At 46.8% G+C, this 19,927-nt stretch overlaps 8 protein-coding genes across 8 annotated transcripts; 7 read left to right on the top strand and 1 right to left on the bottom strand.

The window, feature by feature from the left end:
- Positions 1-641: 641 nt before the first annotated feature.
- RhiXN_02406 (uncharacterized protein) lies at positions 642-1,133 on the top strand (the record flags this gene model as incomplete). Its single annotated transcript, XM_043322225.1, has 1 exon — positions 642-1,133. One exon carries the CDS (start codon positions 642-644, stop codon positions 1,131-1,133), a length of 492 nt encoding a protein of 163 aa, XP_043188048.1.
- A 75-nt stretch (positions 1,134-1,208) lies between these two features.
- On the top strand, positions 1,209-1,838 carry RhiXN_02407 (Retrotransposon-derived protein PEG10; the record flags this gene model as incomplete). Its single annotated transcript, XM_043322226.1, has 1 exon — positions 1,209-1,838. The coding sequence occupies one exon, from the start codon at positions 1,209-1,211 to the stop codon at positions 1,836-1,838; it is 630 nt and encodes a 209-aa protein (XP_043188049.1).
- Positions 1,839-1,873: 35 nt separating this feature from the next.
- On the top strand, positions 1,874-5,248 carry RhiXN_02408 (Reverse transcriptase (RNA-dependent DNA polymerase); the record flags this gene model as incomplete). The annotated part of the gene is made up of 1 exon (XM_043322227.1): positions 1,874-5,248. One exon carries the CDS (start codon positions 1,874-1,876, stop codon positions 5,246-5,248), a length of 3,375 nt encoding a protein of 1,124 aa, XP_043188050.1.
- An 854-nt stretch (positions 5,249-6,102) lies between these two features.
- On the top strand, positions 6,103-6,948 carry RhiXN_02409 (Retrotransposable element Tf2 protein; the record flags this gene model as incomplete). Its single annotated transcript, XM_043322228.1, has 1 exon — positions 6,103-6,948. The coding sequence occupies one exon, from the start codon at positions 6,103-6,105 to the stop codon at positions 6,946-6,948; it is 846 nt and encodes a 281-aa protein (XP_043188051.1).
- Positions 6,949-7,560: 612 nt separating this feature from the next.
- On the top strand, positions 7,561-8,336 carry RhiXN_02410 (Transposase family Tnp2 protein; the record flags this gene model as incomplete). Its single annotated transcript, XM_043322229.1, has 5 exons — positions 7,561-7,624; positions 7,672-7,826; positions 7,902-8,080; positions 8,134-8,281; positions 8,331-8,336. 5 exons carry the CDS (start codon positions 7,561-7,563, stop codon positions 8,334-8,336), a joined length of 552 nt encoding a protein of 183 aa, XP_043188052.1.
- A 167-nt stretch (positions 8,337-8,503) lies between these two features.
- On the bottom strand, positions 8,504-9,839 carry RhiXN_02411 (uncharacterized protein; the record flags this gene model as incomplete). The annotated part of the gene is made up of 5 exons (XM_043322230.1): positions 8,504-8,695; positions 8,752-8,994; positions 9,049-9,237; positions 9,295-9,501; positions 9,555-9,839. The coding sequence occupies 5 exons, from the start codon at positions 9,837-9,839 to the stop codon at positions 8,504-8,506; spliced, it is 1,116 nt and encodes a 371-aa protein (XP_043188053.1).
- A 755-nt stretch (positions 9,840-10,594) lies between these two features.
- Positions 10,595-15,259, top strand: RhiXN_02412 (ubiquitin carboxyl-terminal hydrolase; the record flags this gene model as incomplete). Its single annotated transcript, XM_043322231.1, has 11 exons — positions 10,595-10,626; positions 10,773-10,827; positions 11,060-11,353; positions 11,409-11,461; positions 11,753-12,076; positions 12,325-12,800; positions 12,907-13,006; positions 13,101-13,424; positions 13,487-14,531; positions 14,582-15,023; positions 15,183-15,259. 11 exons carry the CDS (start codon positions 10,595-10,597, stop codon positions 15,257-15,259), a joined length of 3,222 nt encoding a protein of 1,073 aa, XP_043188054.1.
- A 577-nt stretch (positions 15,260-15,836) lies between these two features.
- RhiXN_02413 (uncharacterized protein) lies at positions 15,837-16,361 on the top strand (the record flags this gene model as incomplete). The annotated part of the gene is made up of 2 exons (XM_043322232.1): positions 15,837-16,019; positions 16,071-16,361. 2 exons carry the CDS (start codon positions 15,837-15,839, stop codon positions 16,359-16,361), a joined length of 474 nt encoding a protein of 157 aa, XP_043188055.1.
- Between the last annotated feature and the right edge of the window lie 3,566 nt (positions 16,362-19,927).

Below are 19,927 nucleotides of genomic sequence, written 5' to 3' on the forward strand. Positions count from 1 at the left end.
ATTAGTTGAGGACCGCCTTAAGCGGTAGTAGTATAGCCTATTGAGATAGATTACATAAGTTGCTTGTATTAGTACGGCCTTAAGCGCCTGCTCTCATCAGCGTGTACCCACCTTACAGTGGTGTATGACATTGTAAAATTGACTTGTTGTAGGCTTGATCAACAAGGAGAAGACTCCCTGTACTAGCACAAGGGAAATCACGTGATTGGGGCCACCTTGCGGGACAGAATAATCAAAAGTCCCCCACCCCCATGTAGTACCAAATTGCTATAAGGCAGACGAGTTCTAATCCCCCGTATACCACGAGTTTTGCCGGAACTCTGCAGTTAGCAGCCCTAGACAGCTGAAGAACCCGCTTGCAAAAAACCCGCTCATATCACGATTGCCAGATCTGTTGATTTGTTGTAGGGATTGTCCAACGCTAGGTTTTTGACGCAAGGGCTTAGCGCATACATACTGTGTAAAAACCGCTCATAAGTCCTGTATCAGGCACCTCTACTCCCCACACTGTCTCCAATATTCCCACCACACGCTCTGGCGTCCCACACCCTTACTCCCGTCCCTCTAGTTGCGCCTCTCAACGTTCCGTTCCAACCCACTCCCAACCACCCTCTTGCAGCACATCTCCCGCTACGCGAGACATGTCCGGAATGGAACCGGAGCCAACCATTACCACTCTCCTCAAGGCTATCAACGCCCTTACCAGCCAAGTCAGGTCCTTGCAGGCCCAAATCCAATCTCAAGGCCAACAGCTCTCTGAGCTCAAAGCCATATGTAAGGAAACCGCCAACCTTGTTGGCAACACAGATCAGGGCGGAGTCCAAGCCAAGCCTGGCCCATTGACTGGGCCTATCACCCCTCCTACACACGCAGGAGGGGAAGCCAACACTCCAGGAACAATTAGGCCTGGACTCAAGGCCCCCTTCCGCCCATTGAGAGGAACGGGCTTTGACTCAGAAGAGGAAGAGGAACCCAGGCAAGCCAAAAAGGAGCCTTGCGACACGCCTAAGCGGAGCCTCAGCTCCCTCACCCCATTCAACTCAGGGTCCAGCGTAAAGCGGCCCAAAATGGAGCTCCCAGACCCATACAAGGGAGACTCCAGGGGACAAAAGGCAACCCAGTGGCTAGATTGAATGCTGCTGTGGGTTGCGCTTCATCAAGACCAATTCAATGAGGAAGAACAGATGGTTGTGTGGATCCTTTATCACATGACTGACAAGGCTGCCAATTGGGCCCTTCCTATCATTGGCACCATCATCAAGGGCAAAGGGAACCCCCCAACTACCATCCCGGCCTTAACGGCCAAATTCAAAGAGGCATTTGCCAACCCGGATGCTAAACGGGCCGCCGCCAGGAAGATTGCCGCGCTTACTCAGACAACCACCACGTCTGAGTACGTCACCAAGTTCCGCAATCTCATGGCGGAACTTGATTGGAACACTGAGGCGTACATTGCCCAGTTTACACGCGGTCTTCACTGGAAGGTGAAGGAACTCCTGTCCACTAAGGACAATATCCCAGACAATGATCTTGAGGCTATATTTGCTGCCTCAATCAAAATTGATAACACTTGTTGGGAAAACAAGGAGAACCGCCCCAAGAAGGCACCAACCAAGTCCCCAGTCACCACAACCACCTCCACTACCACCACCAGGGTCCGTTTATCAGAGGATCCCAACTATGTCACCCCGGAGGAAAGGGACCGTTGCCGTGCGTCTGGCCTATGTGTCAAGTGCGGCCAAAAAGGGCACGGCATCAAACAATGCCCCAACGGATGGAAGGCCACAATCAAAGAAGTGGCCAAGGTTGCCAAGGATACCAAGTCGGGAAAAGATTGAAGTCAAGGACTGCTGCCAAGCCCCCAACCCCCAAAATGGACAATGTAGATAACTGTATAGAATTTGTATCTGTTGGTCTGGATTCAAATAAAAAACCACTACTTTTTATCAATCTACATATCCAAAATTCCTCGGCAGAACCCATCAAAACCCTCATAGATTCCGGCGCCACCTCCAACTTCATCTCCCCTGCTATAGTAGAAAAATTCAAAATCCCAAAAACCCAACTCAAAAAACCACAAGTTGTGAGAATGTTAGATGGTACAATTTCCCAGACTGGTTGCATTTGGCACCAGGTTCAACTTGCGGTCTCGGCCAATGGCCATCCACACACTATTCCTTTCCTAGTCTGTCCCATTGGGAACACACCAGCCATACTTGGTATGACATGGCTCACTCAGGAGTCACCCCTCATTGATTGGTCCCTAGGCACCGTCACCTTCCCCAACCAGATCCAAATTGCATCAGAGGAAGAAGCTGACCTGGATCCTTTGGCAAATCTCCCGTCCCAGTACCAGGAATTTGCTAAGGTCTTTGGTGAAGAAGAATTCAAAGTTCTTCCCCCGCACAGGGAATACAATATTGCCATTGACCTAGTTCCTGATGCCAAACTATCCCCTGGGCCTATCTACGGCATGACTGATGCAGAATCTAAGGCGCTCAAGCAACACATTGACAAGGAATTAGCAATGGGCAAGATCCGCCCAAGCACCTCCTCAGCGGGTGCCCCAGTCATGTTTGTTAAAAAAGCGGATGGTTCCCTTCAATTGGTAGTTGATTATAGGAAGTTAAATGACGTCACACATAAAAATGTCTACCCACTTCCTAGGCAGGATGATTTAATGGCAAAACTCCGGCGGGCAAAATTGTTCACCAAACTGGACTTACGTTGGGGATACAACAACATACAGATCAAGGAAGGCAATGAATGGAAAACGGCTTTTAGAACCAAATACGGGTTATTTGAATACCTAGTTATGCCCTTTGGTCTCACTAATGCCCCAGCCGCTTTCCAACATTTCATGAATGATCTGTTCAGGGACCTCATTGACGTCACAGTGGTAATTTATCTAGACAACATACTCATCTTCTCAGAAGACCCTGCGGAGCATCCCGTCCACGTTAGGGAGGTCTTATCACGGCTGATGAAAAACCAGCTATTCTGCAAGTTGTCAAAGTGCCACTTCCACGTTACCACAGTGGACTACCTAGGAATTGTCATATCCCTGGCAGGCTTCTCCATGGATCAGAAGAAAGTTGAGGCGGTTACTTCATGGCCTACCCCCAAAACAATCAAGCAGGTCCAAGCCTTCCTAGGATTTGTTAATTACCTCAGACGTTTTATCCCCAACTTTAGCACCGTTGCACGCCCCCTTCACAATCTGACTAAGAAAGAAACTCCTTGGTCATGGAATGAACCAGAAGAACAGGCCTTCCAGGAGCTGAAAACATTGGTCACCAAGGCACCGGTATTAATCCACTCGAACCCCGCGCTACCCTACTACCTAGAAACAGATGCATCAGGGGTAGCAATGGGAGCAATCCTTAGTCAACGAGGGGAAGACAACCGCCTACATCCCATTGCCTATATGTCCAAATCTTTCTCAGGAGCAGAGGCCAATTACAATACCCACAACAAAGAACTCCTGGCCATCATCAAAGCCCTGGAAGAATGGCGTATCTTCTTGGAAGCAACGGACAAACCAGTCCAAGTGTTCACAGATCACCAAAACCTAGAGTACTGGATGCAGGCAAGGACTTTCAACCGGCGACACGCCAGATGGCGCATCTTCCTGAGTGATTTCAACTTTGAAATTCATTATTGCCCAGGAAAGCAGTCAGGGAAGCCAGACGCCTTGTCCAGGAGAGCAGACTACACAGACCTCCCCACGGAACCCAAAGTGATGCTACCATCAGAAATGTTTGCCAACACATCAGAAACAGAGTCTGAAATTGTCACAGAAATCTGTTCCAAGCTCAGAGAAGACCCGTCCTTAGAACCAATCATCCGATTCCTAACGGAAGATGCGGACAATGCACCTCCCTCCATCAGAAAGGCCTATAGGGATTATGACTGGGAGGAAGACCTCTTGTGGTACTGCGGGAAACTGGTAGTTCCGGACTCAGAAACTCTCAAAGAACAACTATTAAGAGAATTTCATGACTCCCCAATGGCGGGGCATCCAGGACAACAGAGGACACTGGAACTGATCAGCCGGACTTATTGGTGGCCGGGAATGAAATCCTCAGCCAAAGAATGGGTTGAATGCTGTCCCACATGTCAAGTCAACAGACAGGCGCACGCACCAGCAATTTCCCTGAAACCCCTAGAAGTCCCTCCTTTTCCTTTTCACACCATCTCCTACAACTTCATCACGGGTTTCCCTAAATCCCAAGGATTTGACGCAATTCTGGTGGTAATAGACTCCTTTTCCAAATTTGGACACTTCATCCCAACCACCAAGAAGGTCTTGTCCAAGGGGTTAGCAGAGCTATTTGTCTCTCACATATGGAAACTCCACGGACTACCGGTCAGAACAATATTGGACAGGGGAACCACATTCACAGGGAAGTTTCTCAGGGCCCTATACCAACAACTCGGAATCAAACCCTTGTTCTCATCAGCTTACCACCCTGAGTCAGATGGACAAACGGAAAGAGTTAATCAGTTCATTGAGTTCTACCTAAGGTCCTATGTAGCAGCAGATCACTTGGACTGGGCCTCCTGGTTGCCACTAGCGGAGTATGCATATAACAACGCAAAACACTCCGCTACTGGGAAGACACCATTTGAACTGGTATACAGAAGAAATCCGGTCATGAACCCATCTAACGTACCAGCAAACGTACCAGAGGCAGACAACGTGGCGGATACCTTGGCACAGGAATGGAAAGAGGCCAAATCAGCCCTACAAATGACAAAGGAAAAAATGGCAGGAAACAAGGGTACAATCCTGGAGTACTCCATTGGAGAAAAAGTGTGGCTAGACGCAAAAAATGTGGAGATTTGTTCCAACTCCAACAAGCTAGACCCCAAGCAACTAGGACCCTTTGAAATCACCAAAAAAATCTCCAGTCATGCGTATCGCCTGAATCTACCGGAAACCCTCAAAATCCACAATGTCTTCTATGTGGGGCTATTATCTAAAGTCCATGAATCGCCTAGTCAACCTCTTCCAGACAGACCTCCTCCTGAAACAATAGAAGGAGAAGAAGAGTATGAGGTTGAACAAATCATTGACTCCAGGAGACAACGGGGAAAATGGTTCTACCTGATAAAATGGAAGGGTTATGGTCCAGAAGACAACTCCTGGGAACCGGAGGAACTGTTGGAACACAGCCAAGAAGAAATCAAATGCTTTAACCAAGCCAGACTCAGAAAGGCTTGTGACACTGCCAAGAGCCTTTAAGGGGGGGCAATGTTATAAACTCCTAAACTATACCATTGGAATCTCCTCTTTTTTCTAATATTTTTACTATTTTTTACGGACTCAATATCTTTGTTTTTTCAGTCACGTGATCTCAGCGCTTACCATGCCGAGATGCTGCGCCGAGATGCTGTGCCAAGGGCGCTTAGGAGAAATCCACGCTTCTGCGCAGCCCGCAGCACGCTTCCCATTTGTCACTTATACTTCTTTCTCTCACGCGCACAGACCATGTAGATAGTATGCTTTGCTTATATATACAACAGGAAAATTGCTTGGAAACCCCAAGTTGATTTTACCTTGTCTCTTATTCATTAGAGAAGGTACCCAGCCAGCTAAGTAGCCGGCCCCCAGTAGTATCAGAAGTGCTCACCCCTTACTTCACTCACCACACCTCCCAGGCCTAAGGCCCCCTTGTCATCAGTGATTAGTTGAGGACCGCCTTAAGCGGTAGTAGTATAGCCTATTGAGATAGATTACATAAGTTGCTTGTATTAGTACGGCCTTAAGCGCCTGCTCTCATCAGCGTGTACCCACCTTACAGTGGTGTACAACACCAAGCCAATTGAAGAGCCCATGCGCCGGCAATTGCACTGAAACCCCTAGAAGTCCCACCATTTCCCTTCCACACCATCTTGTATGACTTTATCACAGGATTCCCAAAGTCAAATGGGTACAACGCAGTTTTAGTAGTCATTGACTCCTTCTCCAAGTTTGGACATTTCATCCCTACAGCAAAGAAAGTCTCAGCCAAGGGCTTGGCAGACCTCTTTATCAGCCACGTCTGGAAACTTCATGGATTACCGGTCAAAACGGTTTTGGATTGAGGTACAACATTCATGGGAAAATTTCTAAGGGCACTGTACCAACGCCTTGGGATCAAACCCTCCTTCTCATTGGCATACCACCCTGAATCAGACGGACAAACAGAAAGGGTGAACCAATTCATTGAGTTCTACCTCAGGTCTTACGTTGCCGCGGATCACTCAGACTGGGCTACATGGCTACCATTAGCAGAATATGCTTACAATAACGCCAGACATGCCGCCACAGGAAAGACTCCTTTTGAATTGGTCTATGGAAGGAACCCGGTAATGAATCCATCCAATGTCCCAGCAAATGTCCTGGAAGCAGACCAAGTAGCTGATACCCTGGCACAAGAATGGCAAGAAGCGGAGTCAGCACTAAGGATGACAAAGGAACGCATGGCAGGAGCAAAAGGGATAATACCAGAATACTCTGTAGGCAAGAAGGTTTGGTTGGATGGGAAGAACGTAGAGCTCAGAACAAACTCTAACAAGTTGGACCCCAAACAACTAGGACCGTTCAAAATCACAGAAAAAATCTCCAGCCACACGTACCGCCTTGACCTACTGGAATCTCTGAGAATCCACAATGTGTTCTACGTAGGGTTATTATCCAAGGCACATGAATCCCCAAGACAGCCATTCCCAGAATGCCCCCCACCTGAAACAATAGAAGGGGAGGAAGAATACAAGGTTGAACAGATCATCAACTCCAAACAACAACAGGGAAAATGGTTCTACTTGGTAAAATGGAAGGGATACGGCCTGGAAGACAACTCCTGGGAACCCAAGGAACTGTTGGAAAATAGCCAAGAAGAGATCAAGCAATTTAACCAAGCAAGACTCAGAAAGGCTTGTGACGCCGCCAAGAGCCTTTAAGGGGGGGCAATGTTACAACCTCCTTACCTATACCATTAGAATTGCCTGAATTTTCTATTATTTTTACTATTTTTTACGGACTCTATATCTTTTGTTTTTCAATCACGTGATCTCAGCGCTTACAATGCCAAGATGCTGCGCTGAGATGCCGTGCCAAGGGCGCTTAGGAGAAATCCACGCTTCTGCGCAGCCCGCAGCACGCTTCTCATTTCATACATGTACTTCCTTTCTCACAAGCACAGACCATGTAGATAGTGTGCTCTCTTCTATAAATACAGCAGGAAAATTGCTTGGACACCCCAAGTTGATTTTACCTTGTCTCATTCCATTGAGGAGGACAACCCCCAGCCAGCTAAGTAGCCGGCCCTCAGTAGTTCAGCAGTTAACCCCCCTCAGCTCACTCACCACACCTCCCAGGCTAAGCCCCCTCCATCAGCAGTAGAAGTTTGTAGAGTGCCTTACGCACCATTAGTATAGCCTTAGTATAGATTAGATAAGCAGTGTCCTGTAGTAGTATGGCCCCAAGCGCCCAACCCACTAGCATGTACCCACCTTACAGTGGAGTACAACACCAACAACAGCAAGGATTCATTAGCGGATTGGGCTGCATATATGCTCCACCTTGACCACAAACAGGCTCAAGGAACTGTCAAGACCAAAGAGCTAGACTCACATGGTATGTTGTCAAAATATTAATCAACAAGTGCTGACATGTTCTAGTAGACAACATTGAAACTTCTGTTGCTTGCCGCGCCTCTGTTTTGCTCAAACTTGCACAAATCAACGCATTTTACAGTGCTTTTGTGCAAGCTCAACCTGATATCCCAATTCAACAAGCAGCATACAAGCATGGAAACGCGCCTGTTCTTGAACTAGAGGTAAATCCTCTTTGAGAGGTGAAGCACAGAGGTCGTATTTTCAGTATGTCCTCTTTTTGCAACTCAATTATCAAGGCAGTTGTGATGGAAAATGGTCAACTTGCGGAGCAAGTAGGCAAAATTATCGACATTTGGGAACATAAGCAAGCTATTTCTTCAACTTCTAGTGTTTCAAACACCTTTGTACTTGTACAATGGTACAAGGCTTCACCAATCTTTGCTTCGCAAGCCGTTTGGCTATGGACTGTGGACTTGTACGTATATTGCTCATGGCGTCTTTAATTTGTTGAACTTACTGTGCAACTAGCACAGATGCCGATGTAGAAATATATGTCCCAGACCAATACCTAGACTGGGAAGCAATTATTCCTGTTAGCAATATTCAGTGTCATTGTGCTTGGATGACTGTGAATATTGACAATTGCCCTGTTTGGGTGGCAATTGGGCTGGACCAAGTGAGTTAACCAACTTGAGTATATCTATTGGCTTAACTGTTTGTGACAGGAGTGATAGCAGTCAATAACCCGAGTCCGTTTGCTTATATTTACAAGTTTAGAGCTATAAAATAATCTTATACACTGCCCCTATTGCTGCAATGTTCCAACTGCAACCCGCTCCTCATCAACCTCCCATCCCGCCGGACTTGGTTTGAGCACCCTGCGCTGGGCTTCGGAAAGTCAATCAAACCACTCTTTAGATAGGTGGCAACGGTAGAGCTTTGAAGTTGGGATCTTGGGAGCCATCTCGGGGTCCACATTGTTATGCTGACCGCGGGTTATCTTACCAGCATAATAGCGCGCTTCAATCCCATACCCATTCTTCTTCTGGCAAGTAATATTATCCATTGACTCAAAAATACCATTCCAAGGCTAACAGAATGTTTAGTATATACTAAAACCAGATGTATGCAGCGCATAAGACATACCTCTTGACGGCAAAAGAATGGAGGACAACCTTCATAAGCAAACTTGGGACGGCCCTGACGGTACTTGTGGTGAGTAACCTCGGTAGGTATATTGTCCGAATCGTACTGGTCATCAACTACGTCGGACATAACTTCCTCAACCATCAGCTCAGGTGGGATGTGACGCATCTTGCCATCAATCTTGTACTCCAACCTTGGGACCGTGTCGTTTCCAGTAGCCAACTTGGCTCGTGCTTTGCACAGCTATCCAAAAGTGAGCTCATCCGATCTTTCTCAGAGAGAAAAGCTGCTACTTACCCGCTTGTTACGTCCATCTCGATTGGTCTTTGAATGGTTAGCTCTGCCTCGGGCTGCAGCGTCGGCATCCACAAGCTTCTTAGCCTCCCTCCTTGCTGCGCTCCACATTGGTTTCAGAATGTACTTGACTAGACAGTCCTCTGTCCAGAACTGTCGCTTGATATTCCCCTTGTCGACTAAACCAATCGCCTGACGGACCTTTTGAGCAAACAAGACCACAATGGTACGTGTAGCAATATGGCTCACCTTGTCATCTGTTAACACTGCAAGAATCATTTTATCACGCCAGAACTTGTTTGCTGCGTCGTCGATTGATTTGAGCCAGTCGGGATCCCAGGGTACAGGTGGGTTAGTACGCATCCGCTCTTGAAGTTGCTCCGGAGTGAGCCCAAGTCGTGCATCCTTCAGCTGTTCCATACCGCAAGCCCGAAGGATGATTTTGGTAGAGATTTTCTAGGTGAGCAATCGCGTATTAGGTTTATTCAAAGTTTATACTCAGTACTCACTCTCATATGATTCTCTGAGGTCTTATCTGGGCGAGGGTTTGTTGTGTCGCTGGCTCTCCGGCGCGAACGAGGCCCATTCGATGGGGCAGCTGGCGGCGGAACTGGTTGAGGAGCTCCCCCAGCCATCATCGTATGCAGGTCGCTTTGAAGGGCTTCGAAACGCGCTTCCTGGGCTTGGAATTGAACCGCTATAGGTTGCATAATCTGGGCTGCAATAGCTACGGCAAGCGCTTGGTTGGAGGCTTGGTTGTTGCTGCCGCCATCGTTCAAGCCGTGCTCAGACATAGAGGTACAACAGGTGCGGATAGGTGAAGTCACAAGGGGGTGAGGGGGTCAATACGTGTCTACCAGCGTCCAAATTGCCTTATATGCACCGCGCACCGTCCTCGATCATCCGGGTATTGTTTGTCTCACTGTAATCTAACGCGGATATCCCCCCACTACCTTGTCATTATTCCACACCCATGTGATCGTCGGATCGCGAGCTCGGATGCGGATCGTTATATTTAATGCCCGCGGGGCTTGGGATGCCCCCTCGTCACGACTACCACCACTGCAAGGTAAGTTGGCTGTCTTGCTCGATAACTCCACCTCCTAACACATTTTCTTTCGAAGCAGGATAGCTAACTTCACCTATAACTCGGCCTTAGTGAGTTTAATTATTCTCTGCGGCCGTGATCGATTGAACTCATGCTTTCGCTCCAGCCAGCTGTCGCTTACGCTTCAACTCCGATCATCGTCGATCGTTTGGCACCTGGTGACCCGTCTTTCCTGTCTTATGAATCGTTGCTGCTATGATTTACGCCCTAAGCGATGTAATTGTATCATACCATAGTAGTTATATATCCCAACCAATGGGCCATTTCGCATTTCGCTCCGATCTCGTGATTTTGTGTGATTTATATATCCGACGGTTATTTGATCAAAACTGTGATAAATATCAATATTTACAGAAAACAGAACACATACGATAGACGTCGTAGGGCAGGGTCAGCGTTGGTATTTCTCGCACGGACAAGTGCGGACATGTATATACGGCCATGTATGCACAGAGCAAACCCAAGTATGATGCGTAAGTACGCGCCTGTCCGTGTCACGGAGATTGATGCGGATCACAACCTTCGGCGGCTGTCCAGATGGTCACACCATGCACACTCAGATTCCGTCAGTGTTGGTCTGGGTGAGACGGACATCCTCTGTCTGTGTCTGTTCGCTTAGCCCATACAAGCACAAACAGACGCCCACGGCCCTGTCCGCGGGGTCCCTCTTTGCAGTGAATGAAAAGCACAGCCACTGATCAACTTCACGCCTGCTTGGCAGCTGAGAAATTGTTGCAGCCCAGCACCACTGTCTCTTACAATTGTTCGCAAGCAGGGTGGCAGTTATTCGGTCACAGCTCGGGCAATTCATTCTCCCTCACCCACCTAGAGTTTCTGAGCCAACACAAGCAACGTTCTTGACTCAGGGTCAGTGGTTAAACGCACCTTAATTAATGTACTCACCAGCACAACGGTATTCGTCCCACTGATATCGTCCGAGGGTCCCTACTCCTTATACCCTCAGACTCAAAGATTCGCATCTCCGACTTTATCAAGATCTCAGACGTCCTCGCCGTTGAAACCCAGTGCCAACCCGGAGTCTGGACTCTTGAAGCCGAGAGTGTTGCTACCCTCTCCGATCCTACTTCTAATGATGAGATAGCCCCTGACGATGCACCTGAACCTGGTCCACTCTTTTGCAAAGGTTCAGAATATTTTAGCAAACTTCAAGCATCTCATGATGCGAACAAGAGCAAGGCGGTCACCACCCGAGCGCCATGTCGACTCTGAACATTACGCTAACGAGCACGTTTAGAGGCAAAGCCCGGCCCCAGCGGTACGGCGAGGGACCACGGGTTTACAAAATCTGTGAGTACCGGGTTGTTTATCCGATTGTTTCGAGTCTCCACCCTAATTTAAGTTCCCATACGTTCGCATTGCCCCTGATATACGATGGATATCCCATCTCATATTTTCATTCTATTCGTCCTCATACGGTACGAGCTTTATTTCATCCATTTATCCATTCTCCAATCCGTTGTTTAATATGCGTTTTTGCGAGATTATTGCTCAGCATTACTCTTGGCAATTTCACTCTCCCGTTTCAAAAACCGGCATGATGCCGACTTCCTTTCTCTTTGTACTTTTTGTTCATTCTAGCGGCAATACTTGTTTTATGAATTCCACGCTCCAGTGCCTGACCCATATTCCCGAACTCGAGGAATACTTCCTTTCCGGTCTTCATAAACAAGGGCTGAACTACGATAACCCTCTCGGCATGCAGGGTCAGATCACTAACGTCTTTGGCGCCCTTATCCACCACCTATATCCATCCCCCAACTCATCCGCCGAGCCTGCGACAAAGAGCTATAGGTGGGGCAACTCCACAAACTCGTATGCGCCAAGAGAGTTCAAACATACCTTGGGAAAATTCGCTCCTGCGTTTTCAGGCTATCAACAGCATGATACCCGACAGTTTCTCGGGTTCTTGTTGGACGGATTGCAGACTTGAATCGAGTGCTCAAGAACCCATACGTCGAGAAACCCGAATAGCCAGAGGAAGGTGGTGACCAAAAGGCGGTTGCAAAGGAGACCTGGGAAGGGCACAAGAAGCGAAACGATAGCATAATCGTTGATCTCTTTCAGGGTATGTACAAGAGCACGCTTGTATGCTCCAAATGTAGCAAAGTGAGTTTAACCCTTTTACCTCGCGTGGTTTGTTCTTGCATCAGGCCGGACAACGACTCGTGCATGTCTCGGTTGAAAGTACTCGTTGCATTCCTCGTACAGATCTCAATCACATTCGATCCCTTTATGTATCTTACACTTCCTCTGCCTGTGACGAAAACATGGCGGCACATCATTCACTGGGTTCCTTGGGATACGAGAAAACGTACGCTGGCCGTCGAAATTGAGGTTCCGAGGGGCTCGAGTTATGGATATCTGAAGAAGCTGTTCGCCAAATGGTTCAGAGTCAAAGCGGAAAATGTGAGCACTCCTGGTCTTTCTCCCGCCCAAGTTGCGTTTTTCTTCCGCTTCAATCTGTGCCGTGGACACTTCCTTCCCGACTCAGATTCGTTTCTTTGTGCATTCATCCAATGGTACTGTTACGAATTCCACACCCGCCCTCAAAGCTGCCCTATCACACCTCGCTTTCCAAGCGCCTCTCTGACTCGTATACCGCCTTTCCTTTCTGCATTGGCCATCCGTACGCTATATGCCTCAAATCGACCCTTTTTATCACTACATTCTATCACTTCCGGAGTAGGGCTCTATCTCCTGCGTGTTATCTAATCAAAGATTCACGCATCTAGCGTATGATTTCGCGTATGCTGGGCCACGCACGCCACCCTGGCGGCACCGTCTGCCTACTCGACCATTTCAACCTGTTACTATCATTTACTCGCAAACTCGGTTTATGTTTATTCAATTGAGCACTTTTCTTATTCAATAAACTTTTGGCTTGGCATAATTACTGATTGGTTTCGTTTTGCTCACTCGTTCGTAGCTCCTTGCGGCGAAAGTACGGTTGCATAAGTTCTACAAGTTTTACGATGACTATGAATTTGACCGAACTCGCCGAGAAAGATACCCTAGTCGTATACAAACTTCCCGTTCCCGTCAAATCTATCGCCAAACCTCCTCCTCAAACGTCCTCGTTTACATTTAGCGCTAAACTAAAACCACCTCCCAAAACCGACCCAAACGCCCCATTCCTGCTACCTGGATACCACATCTCCAAGGCTCAACGCAGTACAGCGTTTGGCGTACCGTTCTTTGTGTTACTCACCCGGCCAAAGCCAGTTCGCGCGAGGAGATCTACCGAGCTGTGGTTGAGCGATGCGAAAGATGGACAAAGAACAAGAGTAATTTGTGGAGGCATCGTGGCTCTAGGTTGCCACTTAGCAAGGACGAAGATGGCGAAGGGGAGTTGGTTGAACAAATACCTCCCAAGGCGGACGAGGCGGACGAAGCTGTGACGGAGATCAGGCCAGAAGCCGACAAGATGAAGGTCGAGGTAGTTCGAGATGTGGAGATGAAACCTGCCCAGGAAATCGTGGCCAAGGAGGAAGTGTCTACGGAACACGCTCAGGATGACGGAAAACTCGCGTCTCTTGCTGACCCGCAAGGGGAAGAGGACTTCGAGGTGATCAATCCGCAAACCGAATTATTCGAGCTACGACTATTTAACTCGGTAACAGCGACTGGGATCGAAACAGGGTTCAATATGAATGCTTCTTCCGTTCGATGGGTTGACTGGAATACGCGTGAGCAGGCGGCAAAACCGGACCCAACTCTATCTGACCCCGAGAGCGAGGACGGCAGCGCAGTAATTGTCGAGAAGCTGTCCCAACCCACGCCGCTGGTCAAGCCCACCGACGCTCTTGTATGCCAGTGGTCATCGCCAACGCAGACACATTTCTTTGGCTCCGAGTCTTCGCTTTTCGACGAGTGGGAGGAGTTTGTACATCCAGAGGTCCAGGCGGTGCGGGATGCACAAATCAAATCTCGTTCCGGCAGGTGTTCTATTGATCTCGAAGATTGTCTCGACGAATTCACGAAGGAAGAGCAACTTGGCGAGGAAGACCTCTGGTATTGTCCTAGGTGCAAAAGGCATCAGCAAGCAACCAAAAGATTCGAGCTCTGGTCCGTACCCGATATACTTGTCGTCCACCTCAAACGTTTCTCCAATGCCCGAGCCATGCGAGACAAGATCGATGCTCTCGTTGAGTTCCCGATCTCTGGACTTGATCTGAGTTCACGAGTTGGAGAGAGCGGTCAATCGGATGAATGCGTGTATGACTTGTTTGCGGTTGATGAACATATGGGCGGTCTTGGTGGAGGTCACTATCGGGCATATGCGAAGAACCTGTCCGATGGCGAATGGTACCACTTTGACGACAGTTATGTCAGCAAGTCGAGCACTGAAGACTCGGTCGTAAGTCCCTCACCCCCAATTGGATCAAAGTGTTCTTACGCTCAGCCTAGAATGCTAACGCATATTTGTTGTTCTACCGAAGACGCTTGTCAGATTCCAAGGCTGTGATCGAGAAGGTTCGTGCACGAGTTGACTCGAATCAGGAACCTGACTCCCAAAAGTCTATTGACATGGGAGGGCAGTCTGTCGTGCGCGTACCAGACGAAGCGGATCCCCCACCGTTCGAACTCTCAGACCTCGATGTTCTCGTTCCTCCATCTGCTTACGACCTACCCGAGTCTCAGGCTTCCTATGATCTCCCGGGGCCATACAGATCCAACCCTGGCGGCTCCGACAACGACCCCACCTTCACCACGCCATCACCAGTGACCACCGGCTCCGCTGGCGCCGAGTACGATTCACTTGAAGAGAAAGACCAAGATGGTGTAGAGAGGCTAGGGGGGGGGGGGTCGCGGTCGAGGTTACGACCACCACGACCACGGAGAGGAAAGAGTTATAGACACCCAGATAGATTTTGGTGCTATATTTTTTACATACATAATATATTTAATTTGAATGATCTTTTTCCATATAAACATGACATGCATACCGAGTGGGAAGTTGAAAGCTATAGTAAGCGTTGCAAATTTGCATTGAAAATGTTCTGAGTAGAGTTGGCGTGGTACCCAGACCCACTTTCGGGAAAAGACAATAAGCCTGAGTCAACCTGTGACGACGGGCAGTTATAGTAATATTAGAACCCATACGCCACTAGATATATGCCAGTGTTTGCGAAGCACTTAAATGTTGAATGTAACTTTTCTATTGAGCGGTTTAGTATGTACAACAAGACATTCAAGGAGGGATTATTGATCATCTATGAGCCTCATGACGTAGGGAACAAACGGCCACGACATAACCCAGTAGTTAGTATCCCTCATAAACTTATTGACAGTGATCTTAAGCTCTTTCACACGTACGGCCTATTTGTGTTTGTTGCAATAATGTGGTGTAACTTTGGTGAGGGTCTCTATAAATTCGTTCATTATTGAGCAGTTACGAAGACAGTGAATGGGGGTTTGGGCACTATCGCCGTAGGAGCATTGAGGGTAGATGTGAGGGTGGACTCTACGGGGCTCCAAAAACCCTGGAACACTCTGGAGTGTTCAAGTTTTGGGAACGTCCTCTTTAGGACCCAACGGACCCGGATTGGTTGGCGAGCACTTGAAAACACTCCACAAGCATCTCCGAGCGTTTGCAAGATTTTCGGGGCCTTGTAGGGGAATCGAGTAAGTCACATGATGGAGACGAATTTTTATTCACTTCATGTCGACAAAAACGACCCTCACCGTTTTCACCACTGCGTCTTCTGTATGTAAGACACCAGAAAGGTTCAACACATGGCTTGATGAGGTTCGAGCTGATCCGAATATTTGTCGGACACTGCCAAAGCCGATCGGAGATATGGTCGACAAAAGCCTGCGGCTCCCCGCTTGGATCTTTGACCCAGTGAATGCTCTCTGCTGTTGCGCTTTTCCCGCTATTAAACCTAAATGTCAGAATAGTCACTACTATCAAACCTTTGAGTCGATCTACCCTGGAAAACTTGGTGTCTTGAACGTAACACGCCCAGCTAAGAGCAGCAAGCCACAGGATGAGTCTACTTTGAAAGACTTGGTTCACGCGCTTCAACACATCTTATACGTTCAGGACCGTCATGAAGTGTTGTTCACTTATGTATGTCATAGGAACATCCATAGCGAATCCGACTTCCGTCAGCCGCTGGATCGTCTGGCAACTCATGCCTGGTGTACAGAGCTCGGAATGAAGGATGGATTCTGCTTTTGGTAATGTGATAATTTATTGGAGGGGCAAATCATGTCACCAAACTATCTCCTTAATAGCTTGGAGTGCACAGTCAAACTACCCAACACAAATATTGTCCACATAGCCAACTTGACCGTTGACTCAGTATTATTTCTGTTCAACCCTACCCCCCACAATTTGGGTAGCTTCCAAGTAATACCAACCCCTGTCCGAGCTGGTCTGACTTGCACAACGGACATGGTCAAGAGTCTGGAGCTTGTTCATTGGGTCACTGAATATAAAAATCTGATTTGGCAGCGGTTCAGCAACAAGTGTACTACGGAATGGTCTCCAGTCTCTGGCAGCGCCAAGCACTAGGTTGCATGGAAGACTTTGTTTTAAGGTGACTTAGGACATGTCCTAACACATCCTAGGCTGTTTACATAAGCCATAAGTACATAGGATCCCCCATCTTCATCACACGGAGGTTATAGTATGAAAAATCCCTTGAATTTTGTCAGAAAAATCAGGTTTCTGCTTTTTCCTGCAGTCCAAAGTGCATGGAACTTTGTCAGTATGGTCTTTCATCCCATGCGCACCCACCCTGAAATTTTGGTGCAATTTTGTTAAGGTCAAAAATAATCAGTTTTTGTTAATTTTATGAGTGCAGCCTGAAGGACCAGTTGCTGACTGGTTCTAGTTGACCTTGCCATTTCTCCTGAATAATAGGTACACACTCTGATCAAAGTAATATAAGCCTATTATAGGGGTCTGGCTCAAGGGGGGGTTGAGCAGAACCTTAATTCAAATCGCGTTTTTCCGCCCAAACCCATTAGATAACCTGCCCTGAAAATGAAATTTCACTAGTAAACCACGTGATTCCGCACTTATCCATATACCTATCAAGGCAATTTGAAATCATTTGTTAAAATTCACCTCTTCAATATTTCACATAAAATTGCAGTTATGTGCAGGGACCTATTAGCTAAGCGACCCTGAAAATGAAATTCTACTAGTGAACCACGTGATTCTGCGTCGATCCATACATATCATGCCAATTTGAAAACATCAATCAAATTGGTGTACTAATGGCCAAACAGAGCATGCACCTTCCATTTTTGGAAGTCGAGACTACCATAAATGGAAAGAGGGGGTTTGATTACCCCATATAGTCCAGTTTCAAGGATAGATATAGCGTGTGGGAGGAGAAAATGAGAAATGAAGTAAATTTAGTGCATTTTGGTGAGATGGGCCAGTTTTGAAAAATGGACTAAATTTAGTCCATTTTTGTTTGGTTGCTCTCTCTGGCCATGGCCTGTACAAACAAAAAATGGACTAAATTTAGTCCATTCTTGCTTTGTTTGCGCTGGCCAACTTTTCACCAAGGGCCAAACAAAAAATGGACTAAATTTAGTCCATTTTTTGTTTGTACAGGCCATGCCCACAGAGAGCAACCAAACAAAAAATGGACTAAATTTAGTCCATTTTTCAAAACTGGCCCACTTCACCAAAATGCACTAAATTTACTTCATTTCTCATTTTCTCCTCCCACACGCTATATCTATCCTTGAAACTGCACTATATGGGGTAATTGAGCCCCCTCTTTCCATTTATGGTAGTCCCGACTTCCAAAAATGGAAGGTGCATGCTCTGTTTGGCCATTAGTACACCAATTTGATTGATGTTTTCAAATTGGCATGATATGTATATGGATCGATGCAGAATCACGTGGTTTGTTAGTAGGATTTCATTTTCAGGGTCGCTTAGCTAATAGCCAAGAAATCACAACCTGTCGGAATTACGTGATATATATACCATTCGATAGCAAATGCATTGGTTTCCTATCAGAATTTCAATTTCAGGGTTGATTAGTCATCAGCATTCTCTCTGATGGTGCCATTACTGCTGGTGTTTCCAAAACTTGTTATAAAATGAGGAAAATACAACCAGCTGAGACCAAACCTGCTTAACCACTGACCCATAGAGCCCTAATGATCTTCTACAGACAACCCATGATCACACCTTCAGCCCCCAATTTGGGCTTTGGCCAGCATGTAACCACATGTCATGACCCAAGAGGCATGAACACAGATACCCTATTATTCTATTATCTTTTAATCTAAATTTTACAAATTATATGGACCAGGGGATGTTCCCAACATGACCACAGGCCATGCAGGACTGCCCTGGCAGAGCAATCAACATGGAATGTGAATGGTCCCTTTGTTTAGCCTGTTAGCCTTGTCCTCTGGTTACTTAGTTACCATATGTCCTCAGTTGCATTGTTCTATTGTTCTCTTAGTTACCCATACCTTTGTAGTATGTCTTCCATTGTTTCCTTTGTACTTTACAATTCCCTTGTTCTGTATGATGTATATGATGAAGGGAGAGTTCTGGCATATATCCCATTCTTCATTAGTCAGACTCTGACACACTTGTACCAGGTTTAGACCATGTGTCATCACTCATGATGTGTTCTCTTTTACAGAACAGAATACTATAGTAAGGAAGGGCACAGTAAGCAAACAGGAATTGACATTAAAACATAGTTAATGAGTACTTATAAATCATGTAGTAAGATTTGCTGAATCTTTCTGTACATTCAACTATTTTTGATTATGTAAATACATCAGGTATTAAGGGAGATACAGCTTTCTTAAAGAAAAGGCTCAATATGTTAGGACTGATCTGTCATGACCCACTCCATTCTTTCCATGAGTCCTGACCTTGTCAAGCCTCCAACACACTCATGTTGCACACCAACATGACCGCAAGCACGCATATACTCGCACATATGCACTCAGAACCTCCAGGTTCCCACATATAAGAGACTTATGGTCGACATGGCTGGACTTAGTGATATTCTCTAAGTCCAGGTCACATGACCTCCCCCCTCCAGTCCTTTATCAAATACTATACTAAACTACTACGGATTTGAGGTGGGGGGGGGATGACATAATCTCTTCTATAATAATATATTATTCAGACCTTGCCCGCGGGCTCCCTTAACATTGGCCCGTGGCTAGGGGGGCGGGGGGAGTGCAACGTCCCCCAGCAACTTATATTATTAATATATCACTGTGCATCATATATACTATATCTCTTTGACAGTGGATATATATGGTAATAACCCCTCCAGATATGGGTTATGACATTGAAATCAAGCTGCTTACCTATACCCAGTATATATATATATATGTGTATATGTATTGCCTATAGGGGATGTAGGGATGACTAATACCTCTACATCTATGATGCACAACATATTGTCCCAACAACACAACTTCAGATTACCATTTATGGTAACTCACCTTCCTAATTAGGAAAGAGACATAACTTGAAGAAGACTTTCAAGACAAATAGAGACTAAGCAACCTAGACTTACCAAAAATGGCAATCCCCTTCCCAAATTAGGAAAGAAGATGAAATGGATGGATGACTAAGCTTAGTCAGCTGAACTCTGATGAGTCAGCAATCAGATCATATGATCAACTCATTGATGACAAATCAAGTATGACTAAGTATGATGACAAATGCTTAGTCAGCAACCAGGTCACATGATCAACTCATGAATGACAAATCAACTATGACCAAGCATAATGACAAATGCT

Source organism: Rhizoctonia solani, chromosome 16, assembly GCF_016906535.1.
Source record: "Rhizoctonia solani chromosome 16, complete sequence".
Taxonomy (NCBI): domain Eukaryota; kingdom Fungi; phylum Basidiomycota; class Agaricomycetes; order Cantharellales; family Ceratobasidiaceae; genus Rhizoctonia; species Rhizoctonia solani.